The sequence below is a fragment of the Cibotium barometz genome, chromosome 16 (assembly GCF_041138505.1).
Source record: "Cibotium barometz isolate CiBa-2024 chromosome 16, ASM4113850v1, whole genome shotgun sequence".
Taxonomy (NCBI): Eukaryota; Viridiplantae; Streptophyta; class Polypodiopsida; order Cyatheales; family Cibotiaceae; genus Cibotium; species Cibotium barometz.
The window spans coordinates 25,778,389-25,792,388 of NC_141061.1; the positions used below are offsets into that span (position 1 = coordinate 25,778,389).

A 14,000-nucleotide genomic window follows, 5' to 3' on the forward strand; every position below is an offset into this window, starting at 1 on the left:
AAATAGATGCCATTCCCTTTCTGACTGTAATTTTGATTTTATTGAGCTGGCCCTTTTTGGCTATGTAATTTGGGCTATGATCAAGTTTTGACAGTAATCTAGTGGTTTGTATTTCCACATTGTGATAATTGCTGACAATTAGTTACTTTTCCCTTTCTCACCTCCATACAAATTGCAGACTATGCTAATACTATGTTACTATTGTTAGATCTTTGCTTAACTGTGTTAGTACTATGTTACTATTATGTTAGTACTGTCTTGGCTGTAGCTAGATCGGGTGGCAACATCCTAATTCGGTCTTGAGCAGTAGGCCAGCTTGTTGGTAATGGATCAGCTCCAATTTACTTCATGGTGGCAGACTCGATGTTTTCCCTCGGCATATTCAACCTCTATTACCTTTAGTAGCTCATGGAGGGGGTTTATATTCCGTTGCCTTGCCCATAGCTCGAACATATGTCCTTCGTAAGGAAATTTATATGAGAACTCCGGGATAGTGCCCTTAAATCTATATAGCTTCTGCAAGTAAGGCAACAATACCTCGAGCAACTCTTCATCCTTGGCACCACCTTCATATGTTGAGACACAAGAAGTTGTCCCTATTGGATTCAAACATCCCTTATCTGGTGTGTCATCAAGAAGATGAGCAAGGTATGCATGGGGTCCAATTGTATGCCCCTGTCGTCGAGAAGCGAGTTGAACGGCTTTAGGAATAGGAGATCCTTAGTCCGCTTGGGATGGTATATGCCTGGCTGCTGCACACACTCGTCTTGTGAGAAGTGGAATTTGAATTTGAAGTCTAAACCCACGGCAGCCAGCTCTTTCTCTATCAAATTAGCAATTGGCATCAGATTTTTGGGGGCCATGCTACTCCAAGTTCCTACATCATAACGGGGCCCCAATTCGCCAAGGAACTGAATCAATCCGAGCCTTAGTGACACCACGTGCTTGCCCACTCTGTGAAGCTAAAGTTTTGCTGCAACATGGGGTGGAGCTTGTTGGCACCATCTTTTGACCATGACTCACATAAAAAATAAGCAGACATTTTGGAGGAATTGCTGTTGTGCATTCACCTAACACACAAAAGAGGTACTTCTCAAAAACATGAAGTACTAAGATAAATGACAAGGTACTAAAATAATGAACTAAAGACCAACTTTAAAAAATAATACACAACAAACTTATGCACTCTGCTCTAGATAGAAACAAAAAGTGTATTTCAAAAAGTGTAGTGCATTCCCAAAAAGACAAAACAAAGGGGTAATACAACAGTATGCTCATTTTGAACCGGATCTAGTTTTGGGCAAGTGTATAGGGTCACAACCCTTACGAGTAGGAAGGATACAAGCTTTCCTCTTCTTAAACTCGCATGGACTAAGCGAGATAGTTTCAGACTGTCACCATCAATGTCAGATGCCTCATGCTCCTGGTGGGCAATGACCTTGGTGGATGTACCACGCTCCTCATGGTCCTAGGTAGTGGCCTCCTCATGCTCTTGGGTAATGGCCTTGGTGGATGTAGTGGCCTCCTCATGCTCCTTGGATTTGGCCTTGGTGAATGTAGCAGCCTCCTCATGCTCTTGGGCGGCAATGGCCTTGCTAGATGTGCCAACCTCAATGTCTTTGCTCGGGGGGGTCACTATATGTAAATCCTCTACATCACGTGCGTTCAAGGCCTATTTAAAAAGTCCCTTATCTGTGAATTTTTTAGTGAATATAATGTATCCTTTCCTATTCAAATCTGTAATTTTTTTAAAATACAATAAATAAGTCCCCTCTGTAAATATATTTCTGTAAGTTTTAAATATTTAAAATGTCCTTCTGTTGAACACACGTGATACATATTTATACGAGTGACCCCCCGAGGGTCTTTGGCACCACTGTCCTTCTTTGGCATGATCTCATCACTAGCTTTACTCTCTTCTTCTCCCCCAACCATTCCCTTTTTCTCGACTTCACTGTTGGCTTTCTCTTACACGTTCAGCTTCTCGGCATCTTCATAATCCAATGTGATCACCTTAGCTTTTTTCTCATCATCTGGATCACCCACAACATAGCCCCATCACAATTAGATGAGAGCTAAAAATGTGACATAGCAAAAATCAACACATAGAGACTAGCAGAGGTAATAATTATTACTATAAAGGAGACCAACCTTCAAGATTGTAACAACAATATAATATATACACTAATTGTGCCATACCTTGCTTGCAGATTTGCTTTTTGCCTTTGTATAACACTTGTTGTGCATTTATTTCTTTAGAAATGGAAGCCCCTTGCGCTGGAGACACGCCCTCCACAACATCAATGTCAGTTGGACCTAAGTCACAACAATTAAAATGTATTATGTAAACCAGCATGCCAATGTCAGTTGGACCTAAGTCACAACAATTAAAATGTATTATGTAAACCAGCATGCCAATTAAAATGCATTATGTAAACCAGCATGCCAATTAAACCTGTATTATCTAAACCACATGCCAATGTATTATGTAAACCAGCATGCGAATTAAAATGTATTATCTAAAGTGCCTACCTCTTCACAATCTCCTACCCCTTCTATAAGAGGAGCTCCATCACTTGAATCCTCGTTTGGACAGCCTTGAGTATTCTACTCAAAGCTTAGAAGCTCTTTTTGGTGGAGGGCTTTCCTTTTGCATTCATCTTCATTGTATAAGTCTCCTACATCCTCCGTGGATTCCAAGTGCAAGCTGCTTTGACCTCCTTTCTCCTCCTCCCCACCATCTAGGTGGCTGGCATCAAAGGCAGGTGTGGCACCATATGAATTGGCTTCTCCCTCATGATGGCTTGAATATGCCAGATGGGCTTTGTGCAGCTTGCCAGATGAGTTGTGTGCAGACGACCCATGCACACCTATACTGGCATCTTCCTCATGCTGCTTTTTTTGTGCGAATGCTTCCGAGCGTTTCATGTTCAGAAGTGGATGTTGCACCTGCAAGCAGTACAAACACAACAATGTGTTAGTACTAAACTATCTCTTCAGGACAAGCTAAAAAACACAGTGCTAACACAATACTAATATAGTACTAATAACAACCACATATAGTACTAATATAAGATAGTACTAAGTAAGCACTATGATAGTACTGAATAATACTAACATAGTGCTTACTTTGTGAGTACTAATTACTACTAACAACTACCAATTAACATTGTGTACAACCCTTTACCAGGCTAATTACTAATAACAACCACATATAGTACTAATATAAGATAGTACTAAGTAAGCACTATGATAGTACTGAATAATACTAACATAGTGCTTACTTTGTGAGTACTAATTACTACTAACAACTACCAATTAACATTGTGTACAACCCTTTACCAGGCTAATTACTAATAACAACCACATATAGTACTAATATAAGATAGTACTAAGTAAGCACTATGATAGTACTAAATAATACTAACATAATGCTTACTTTGTGAGTACTAATTACTACTAACAACTACCAATTAACATTGTGTACAACCCTGTACCAGATACTACACAAAATAGTACTAAATATTGTTAACACAGTTGGCAGCATAGTAAAATAAAGAGTAAAAATTTGTATAGTACTAACCTCTATTACTGTGCTAATTCAAAAGCAAATACTACTAGCATATTAGTACTAAAGAGTCCTAAGATAGTGGTAGTATAGTACTAAAGTATTGGCATGGAAATGTTATGAGAATAAACCTTGTGTTATTTGGAAATTATATTTCTTCTTTTATATCGAGAATGTCCGTGTGTGCCATACAAGTGGGTACGTGTGATCGGATATATGGTTGCATATTTCTCATAACAGCATTGGGATTAATTGATGTGACTTCAGTTAACTATTTAACTAACGTGGATTATGGCTATGAGCATAGGTAGTGAGGTGTACGAGGATATTGATTGAGCGTAGGTAGTGAGATGTGTGAGGATACCGATTGAGGTGTCACACTGTACGAGGGTATCGATTGAGGTGTCTTACGGTGGTGAAAAATGATGGACTAAGCAATGGTGTGCAGACGAAGATCATGTGCTAATCGTAATATTTTTGTATTAGCACTTAATTGATCATTTATGTGGCTAGAGTTTATGTGCATATGTGCACAAGATTATTTAATGTGCATGTGTATAAAAGTGGTTATATATGCATGAGCCCATTTGTATTTATTATTGGGCAAAGGTTTTTATCATGTGTAAACCTTAGAAACTTGGGACAAGGTTATTTATTTGTAAAGTAAAAGCCCAAAAGTGGAATAGGTGCTATTAATGTCTCCAAGGACTAAAAACATAAATATGACATAAATACCACGTGGGAGAAGGAGCCACGCACATCGAGGGGAAGATTGCACCGAATGCTTTTGTTTTTGTGTTGTTAAGTATTTTCTTATTCTTATGTTATGCTATGGTGTGTTAATTTAATGTGTGCGCCCTTGTTTATTTGAATTGTAAGCTCACATAATTACTAGGAGATAAGATCATGTTTCAATATATATTATATATTGCTTTCACCTCTTCAAGCATAATACCCTATAGCTTAGGGTACTTCCTTATTCTTAATAAATTAATCTATCTTTTATTATGTTAATACACTTTAACTGTACCATAGATCCTTACCTACCAACAAATTAATGTATTTTTATAACCTATCTCTTATTTTGTTAATACACTTCAACTGTATCATATATCCTTACGTACTATATAACCCACTTCATTTCAATAAATTAATAAATTTTATAAGCTTGTCCAAGCTTCTTCTTGAATCACATAAATTAAATAATCTATTTCTTAACCCCCTCAAACATGTGATAAGCTTAACTTCTAATTATACCCACTGAAGTTTTAGACATGATGGCAAGGTCTTACTTGAGAGACTCTCTTCAAGTAGTGTCTAATGCCTTGTACAAGGATACTGAGGTAGAAAGAGATTAGTTATCCATTCTAGTTCCATACAAATGCATGTATTTGGCATAATTAAAATACCATGGTTTTCTATCGAGAGTTTCCCATGTTTTAGTTGACTCTATGTTTGAAATATAATGTAAATATTGATTGCCAAGCCCAAGTGCTAAAATAGCAAGTGCCTTAGTGTCACAGAGTTCTCATTGTGCCTTAGTGTCACAGAGTTCTCATTGTGCTTTTCCTTCCCTTGTGGTGGTCTATCATTTTCAGATGTAATAATTACTTTCCACAAATCTTTCTTTTGAAGGATAAACCTGTGCCTAGTCTGCCAAGTATGAAAATTTCCCCTAGTAAATCTTTCTAACTGTGAAGTTTTAGACATGATGGCAAGGTCTTACTTGAGAGACTCTCTTCAAGTAGTGTCTAATGCCTTGTACAAGGATACCGAGGTAGAAAGAGATTAGTTATCCATTCTAGTTCCATACAAATGCATGTTTGTGGCAAGAAAATCACCTAAACCAATATATTTGGCATAATTAAAATACCATGGTTTTCTATCGAGCCTTGATTTTGATTTTTTAATCACTCGTTTCCTCAGCTTAAGAATTCGTTTATCTGGCTGATTTATCGAAGCTTTAGAGTCAGATGAGATTTGTATGATTTCTTCACATGAGCTAGTCATATCATCAATAATTCAAAGAGCATTGCAAAAGAGTGCTCAAAGATTTGCCCTTCAAAGAAAACCACCTTGTATTTTGTTGTCGCAAATCCGGCTGAGTTGAGTAGAGCTGAAGGAGATCAATTCACCAAGGCGTGACCGTGTGATGAGCAGTTGAGTTTGATTTTTAATAGGCCTTATTACTAAGGCTTATAAACCTTATAAAAAAGTTTTACTTCAAAGCCTTAATTAAAGGCTTAAGAAGAATGGCCACATGCGGGTAGCGCCACCAGCAAAGTGTGAAGCTATCCGTGTGGCTCAGCTCAGGTGTCGACAACATTGTTCTCGATTTACCGGTAGCATCTAGCAGGTCTTTGGCGCATGGAGATGGAGATGGAGTGGAGCACGGATGTGGCAACAATGGCAAGCGCTTAGAGTCGATAGAATTCCAATGAAGGAATGCATAGGCTACTCTAATATCGAACATGAATGCGTAGGCTACTCTGATACCAAATCTTGATTAAGGAGGATGCTAATAAAAATTAGCATTAAATGAAAACATAGTAATACTACAGATGATTGAAAATAGAGACCACACATTGCATTGATTTGATGCCTCTTTAAATAGGCAGAGATACACGTATTAGATTGTCTCTAATGTGATGATTAGGTACTAACCTTTTCCATAATTATCTCCTATTAGGAGCCAAGAATATCTCCAATGTAGGCATGTAGCCAAGAATATCTCCAATGTAAGGCGTGTCTTTTGTGGTACATCTATGAGCTTTAACAAGTGTAAAAGGGCCAAGACTAATGCCTCAATAACCTTTGAGATTTGAACTCTATTAAGAGGATGTTCATGTGTGCATGTGATGGAGCATATCCAACAGTGGCTCCCCTAGCTGTCGGAGCCGTCGGCACAACTGCATCTGGCTCAAATATAAATCTTGCAGACTGGAAACTTGCTATTTCATCAATACTTAGGTTAGTTCCCTCGGCCACAGGCCAAACCCTAGGAGTGGGCCTGGTGGCCCAATGACATTTGTAGTATCTACTTTCCAAGAGTGTGTGTGTTACTGGAACTACAGAACCAAGCAAAGTCCTCTCTGATACCACCAAGGTAAGTGCGACGTCCCCAAAAACAAGGGGCTGGCACACCCTCCAGGTCATACCCACTCTTGGGGTTCATTAAAGCACCACATCTCCCACGGTCTCTTCCAGAAGCCCAAAACATGTAACTTTGCTCTGCGGCTCAGTTCAACGAATGGCCTAGAAGCTCTGATGTCTTTCTCTGGCCACTAATTGAGAGTCCTCTATAGGCATGCTTAGTATTGCCTTCCTTTGATTCACAATCGTTGTCACATATTTTGGTCTATGACTATCATTTTCATGTATAGCACTTGGGCTGGCCCATATATTGTCTTTCTCTGGGCATTGATTGAGAGTCCTCTGTAGGCATGCTCTGTGTTGCCTTCCTCTGATTCACAATCATTGTCACATATTTTGGTCTATGACTATCATTTTCGTGTATAGCACTTGGCTTGGCCCATATATTTTGCTTTTGTTAGACTTCTCTGTTCATGGTGAACATGCTACATTTCTAGACTATTAGAACCCGCCTCCTCCATGGTCAAGTGTGTCAGCTCCACCAGTTTCTTATTAGAGGAGGCACTACCCTTCTTAGAGTAAAAACGTTCCATGATTTTTTCTAGTCCTGGGCCTGTTCTCGTGTATCCACCAGTGATATGGGCATTGCAGTGTGCATTTTGAAGGATCGCCATCGAGAGGTCAACGGTTGTGGCCTCAAATAATGTCAGGTGCTTCCTATACCAAACAGCTGCTCTCATACTAGAGTGTTTGTTCTCTGCCAAATTAGTGGTAGGGACAAAAGTCCCATCAGCTTCTTGCTTCAAAAACCAAGCACTATATAAACACAGACAGAAAAGCAAAAGAATCAAACAGATCTCAACAATGAACCATTCAACTCCTAAATGCCATAGCAACATAGTCAAAAGAAATCCTTGAACGAACAACACAAAATATTTCAAAAGACAAGTACAATTGGGGATGTATTCAAGAAAACAAATCTTGTACCGCCCAATTTTTTCTTAGATGATCCAATTTATTATTTGAGTGATGGAATTTGAGTACTCTTTTTTTAAATGCCATGATGGCCCAAATTAATTCTTAGAGTGATGGCCTTTTAATCATCACGAGCTACGAACCAATTTATACTTTAAGTGATGGCCTTTTACTCATCACGATGACTCAATTTATACTTGCAGTGATGGTCATGTTGATAATAAACAAATAAATAACATCATAGAAATTTAAAAATATTCTCACAACAAAAACCACGAAATAATTTAATTTTACAAGATTTGTAACACATCACACCACAAAAATTAATATGCTCACAGGTAGAGAGGGAGAGATACGGAAATAGAGAGAGAGAGAGAGAATAGAGTTTTTTTACTTATTATAATTTTAATGGACACCCGGTCCTTTTTTTAGGTTGTCCGCCCTTCTCCCGCCATTGGTTTGAACACTTCCTCCATCTCTTGCCCTTGTTCTGAACTTCAAGCTCTCCATGCCGCGGAGAAGGAGCAGGTTAGCCCAATTTCTTTTCACAAGAATTCTTGCTTACCATTCAAAAATGAAAATTTGAAAGAATTAGCTAGGTTTTTTTTTTGTTTTTTTCGGTGGTTTAGGGCTAATTTTACTGTAAATTTGGAATTTCATTAAGCTCGTGTAGCCCGCGTGCCAGTGTGGGCTACAAAGAGGGCATGAATCCTATTCGTTGCCTAGTTTTTTCTAGTTTTTCTTGGTTTTTTCGCTGGTTTAGGGTTAATATTAAAGTGTAATTTCCAAATTTCTTTAAGCCCTTGTAGGTCACGTGTGGGCGTGGGCTACAAAGAGGGCATGCTAGCCCATGCCCATGTTGTTGAATTGCGTATTTGGGGGGCCATGTAGCCCGCGCCGGCGTAAACTATAAATCGCCTATTAAGCTTGTGATTAAGCCCCAATTTCATGTTGCAAATCGCCTCTTAAGCTTGTGAGATTAAGCCCAAATTTCATTTTACAAATTGCCTGTTAAGCTTGTGATTAAGCCCAAATTCATGAGGCCCAAGTAGCTGCGCTGGAGAAATGTTATTGATGGACATCGTTGAATTTGCATATGTATTCTACTCCATAAGTTTGAGATTGAATCTCCATTACATGCAAATGTGTCTTTAGGTTGTATTTAATTTCAAATTTTATGTTTAATTTCTGGTTTTCATGAGGCCCAAGTAGCCATGGTGCACCGCATTGAATGATGACTCTTTTATCAAACTTTTTCTAGATGTAGTTATAAACCCAGCATCTGTAGTGCTCTCCAGATAGCTGTAGTGGGATGTTGCTTTAAAGAAATGGGATTTCAGTAGGCCCGTGTAGCCTGCACCGGTGCAGGCTGGCTTTTTTATTTTGATAAGGCCAGGATTTTGTTGTGCTAAAGCCATGTTAATGGCCATTGTGGAGGCCATGTTGGTTGTTTGGGTATGGAAATTGTGGAGGCCATCTCAATGATTATTCTACATGTCTGCAGGTCATTGAAAAACATTGTATAAAATTGACAACTTGAGGTAGAGGTGCTTTGAGAGAACCCCTTTTCTTCTAACCATTTGATAGTTTTGCATCCCCAATTATGTTTCTTTGTTACCTTCCTTTTATGTCTCTCATTTGTAGAAAAGGCTGTGTTTTGGTGAATTAAAGCTGCTATGTTTGGCATTTTGATTGAATTTTGTTGTGTATGTTTGGTGAAAATGACATGAAATCTTTGTGTTTTGCTAAGTCTCCAAAGAGAGGGGGAGGTAGAAGGGGTAGAAGAGGGCCAAGATCAAGCTAGGTAGATTTGATTTCAAAGTCTGTGGAGGATAAGATGGAAGATTCTAAAAATATTGAAAGGGTTGATGTGGGTAGGGGAGATTATGAGAGTTGAGAGAACAATAAAGAAGAGGAGCATTTGAATGAGCAAGAGGCAAAATTGCAAATCGTGCCTTACGTCTTGCGTTTGGAGGTGTTTACAGAAGATATAGTTAGGGAGGATGAGGGTAGCATCTCCATGTTCCAAGGTGAGGACATCCTCAAGAAGGTCAGAATAGTGAGTTTCTTCGAATGTCCTCCAATTCTACTTTGTCGGATGATTCCATATTGTAAAGTCAAAGGTTTGAGAGATGATATTTCTAGTTTGAAGATTGCTTTTGGGAGAGAGGGTTATGTGCCAAAGAAAGTTGTCTTCATTGTCTCAGTGACATGTGACAAAGGTGAAGCTTTGGTTAGTGAGGACATTATGGCAAGCTGGGATCCGATATGGCATGACATGAATAGGGAATTTGAGAAAGAAATAGCAACCTGACCTAATCTTCAGATGCTTGCAGGGTGTATGCTTTATGTATTGGAGGGCAACCACAGAACAGTGGCATGGATGGAGGAAATTAGGGAATATTTTCTGACAAAAGAGACAAAAAAGTCTACGTGTTGTCCACCATTATTGATCCTTCACGAGTTAGCAAGATTGCGTTGTTCTCATGCTTATGAAGATTGAACTTGTTAGTCCTTGTCTTTTTCCTTGTTGTTTAAACTTGGGAGTCTTATTGATTGAAGTGTTGATGAAAAACTTTTAAAGTGTTGGTGTTTTTGGATTGATGTAGCCTCAACATGCATGCATTGGTTGCCACCTCTTTGAGGGATGAATTGGTGAACACAGCCAATGTTCAACAAATCCAGAAGATTATTTGGAAGAGTTGCTTGCGGAGGATGTCAAGCTCATTGCAAAATCGGCATAAGTACACGAAGGGAGCTGAGCCTTGGTTTCCATTGACACAGAGATACTTGAGCAGATTGGTATATAATGTAAGATATTTGAAGTTTTTAAGACGTTTTCACATGTATAACTTTGTCATTTAAGATGTTTTGTTATACGGTTAGATAAATGTTTTGTTATATGTTTTGTTAAGATGTTTTGTTATATATTTTGTTATACGATCTTCTTTGTCTTAGGAAGAGTTGAGAAAGGTGGAGATAAAGGAAATGAATGAATTGACTAGAAAGTACAATGACAGGATTGGAAAGGTAACTTTATGTGACAACTCGGAAACGTGTCTTTCAACAATATGCCATGCTCTTTTTTGGTTTTTTTTACTATTTTTGTTGTGGATAGATCTTGAATATTGTTGATCCCTCCCTTGGGGAAGAGTGGTGGAAGAGAGTCTTAGTACTGAAGTGGTGGGGTGAAAGCGTCGCCACATTGGAGAAGCTACTCTTGCTTGCAATGTGTGATATTTTCAATGAGACCAAGTTATATTGGTTGTCTTTATTTGAGGCAAACAAGGCTACTAAATCCATGTTTGCTCTTCCAAGAGAGGACCATGATTACATAAAGCAAGCCTCTTTCTTTCTCTCTGCTATGAATACTTTGTCATGTTAAAGGAACACTGAATGAGTACTTAAATAAATGAATCTCATGTAATCTTGGAAAAGTTATCATTTTGTAGTTGGTTCAAAGAGAGGTTGTGTTGGAGAAGATATTCTTGAGAGCTCAAGATGTGCTTAAGGATTTCATAGACGTGCCTGGTGGAATTCTAGTTCTTGACGGGTTCCCTTTGCTTGATTACTAAAAGGAGGCGAGGATTGAGAAAAGAAATTTCTTGTTTCATATGGTCAGGCGTGTGGAGGGAAAAGAGAAGGCAGTTGATCTCTCAAAGCTCTAAGAAAGCTTAACTTGATTCAGATGGCCGCTCAAAGACTGGTGTATAGGTATACTATTTTAGAGTGGTCGCCTACAGGGAGCTATGTATTTGTTGATTGTATTCTAAGCTTCTCTTGGTAGCGTGTGTGAAATTACACAGGTTTCTACTATTTTTGAAAGAGAATGGACACATTATTGCTCTACCTCTAAGGGAAAGGCAGTGGTTTGCGATCACTAATGAGGCTACTATGATGTATCCTCCTTACATGCATTCCCTTTCAAAGTGGGAGTTAGATGACTGCCCATGGTGGATGGTGGTGAAGTCCTAGAGTGAGAAAAGGAGAAGCATGCACAATTCAAGGAGGTGGAACAAGTTGGTAGGAGGGACACACCTACAAACTTGCATGGTAGGAAATTGACAACAATATGTATTGACTATAGGCCTATGTTTTGGTTTTGGTAGATCGTGGAAAACGTCAACATCATTGATCTAAGGTGCATGACCTTTCAGAGGATAGGGAGCCTAATTATTCAGAGGACGATAGTTCTTTTCTTGGTAAGAAGCCATTCTATCTCATATGCTCCTTCATTATATAGGTTTGGTGTAGTTGGTTCAAATGAGGTGACTCTTTCATTGTTTGTGTTTGGAAGGGGGTGTGGACATGTATCATCGAGTGCTTTCAAAGAAAAGAAGCACTTTTGTCTATGTTCCTAAAGCATAGTATGGATTCATTGCTTGTTGGGATGGAGCATAAGTGTATAGCCATTGTTGGTGATTACTTTGCCATAGGGGTAGATTTCTCAAGCAACAAGAAGAATCCCATGTACACAGAGATTCATGAGCATGCCATGAGATATCAACCTCAAGGTATAGAGTGTGAGGAAGGGGAAGCCTGTAAGGTAGGTTGCAGATTTAATTTTTCTTGATCTCCCCTTCGGTGGATTTCTGTATGGTTCTTCACCTCGACCTGCATGGGATATGATCACAGAGGAACGTGTGATATGGGATATCAATGGTAGCCTCTTCGCTTTTGGATCATGGATGGCTAGTCATTATGGCATCTAGTAGAGGTGTGATTGAGGTATATCCACTCTTCTTTTGGTGTTTAATGATGCTTTGTTATGTTGTGCTTTGTACTTTTGCAGACATTAGCTAATGAATATGTTCTTTGTCTTATTGGTCCTTGCAGTATAGTACATCTACATTGTTTATGATCCGCAAATGGGGGATAGATCCTCTTGTCTTCTTACCGGATAGTACGCCTCTATTTGAGTCCCTTCAGATGCAGCCCCATTGGAGTCCATTACATATCATCATTTGCCACCTATAGTGAGGGCTAGGGGACCTGATGGTGCTGAGTGGCGTGGGAGCATGGAGATTAGCCACACATTCATGGCTTGCTATTTGGAGTTGTGCCGTCGTGGTAGTATAGCAGTGGAGCTTGGTTGTGGCATAGCTCCAGTCCTGAGGGCATGCCGCTCACACTGGTCGCATGTGCATTTTGATGGATGTGGATGATAGGGTTATCACGTCTTATGTGCAGCCTATTCTTCTTAGCAAGAATAGAGCTGGAGGTGAGGAGGCTGGTACTTCACATATTGGTGATGATATGGTGGATGTACTAGCGAGGAGAAATCCGTACAAATAGTGAGCACCTTCACCTCATATTCACTGGCACTATTATTACTATTTTGTTTACTATTGGAACATTTTTGGGTGGATTGTCATGACTCTATTGGTATGGATGTGTGAATGGCATGAGAATATTGGCTATGTCTTAGGTGCAGTGGTGCTATTTTATTGTGTTTGGCACCTTTCAATGCTTTTTGTTTTTCCACCGTCGATTCATATATCAACATTTTTTGCTTTGAAGGGAGATGGATTTTTTCATTTGTTGGCCTAAAATTCCTTCTTGTTGTTATCTTGGGCATAGATGATGACTTAGTTTGAAATTTGTGCTTGTTATTTTTGTCTGTGTGTGAAGTTTGCTACCAAAGTATGCTAAGGGACGCATGGTAGGTGATTTCCGATATGATCAGGGATGTCGAGAGTGCCAACACAAATGCAACTTGTATGTTGAGTGCGGCTCGATGTAGTCCAATGGGGCACATGAAATTAGCTAGTAGCTATGTTTTCATTGTTGCAAGTGGTTTGTGGCTGCTTGTGCCATCTATGAACGGAATGTTGCTCTAATTAAGTAAATTAAATCTCATGATTTTTTGTGCCAAGGTAACTTGATCTCATGCAAAAGTGTGTACATTACTTCTGCTTCTTGCACGTGTATCAAAACAATGTATGCTCAACAATATTGACGACATTCGCTCGTTCTTTGTCTTGCTCGTTTCCCCTAGCTTGTTGTTTGGTATGCCTCATCTTTTATAAAGCCAAAATTTTACAAAAAGTGTGAGTTTTATGAGTGAAATAGTCCGTAGGATCATTATTTGCACATGCGCACACACACACGTCACACACACACACAAACACATGCACACGCGCACACACACACATGCACACACACGTACATGCACATGTATATACACATGCACACGTACATGCACACACGCACATGCACGTGCACACACATATACACACACACGGCACACGCACATGCACACACATGTATATGCACATACACATGCATGCGCACATGCACATACACACATGTATGCATATGCATGCACGCACGCGTGCACACACACCCACAGAGAGAGAGAGAG

General features: G+C 39.3%; 1 protein-coding gene across 7 annotated transcripts; it reads left to right on the forward strand.

The window, feature by feature from the left end:
- Positions 1-8,024: 8,024 nt before the first annotated feature.
- LOC147630493 (uncharacterized) lies at positions 8,025-13,192 on the forward strand. 7 transcript variants are annotated; one of them, XR_015267652.1, is made up of 7 exons: positions 8,025-8,164; positions 10,246-10,447; positions 10,595-10,666; positions 11,746-11,838; positions 11,934-12,182; positions 12,272-12,364; positions 12,473-13,190. XR_015267652.1 is itself a non-coding variant. In XM_086810375.1 (7 exons), exons 1-6 carry the CDS (start codon positions 8,145-8,147, stop codon positions 12,346-12,348), a joined length of 672 nt encoding a protein of 223 aa, XP_086666501.1. In that variant the 5' UTR covers positions 8,025-8,144; the 3' UTR covers positions 12,349-12,364; positions 12,473-13,192. The 7 variants fall into 7 exon arrangements, 5 of the variants coding, with proteins under 5 accessions (XP_086666501.1, XP_086666500.1, XP_086666502.1 ...); XM_086810375.1 differs by having other exon boundaries at positions 10,246-10,438; positions 11,934-12,150; positions 12,473-13,192; XM_086810374.1 differs by having other exon boundaries at positions 11,934-12,150.
- Positions 13,193-14,000: the final 808 nt, after the last annotated feature.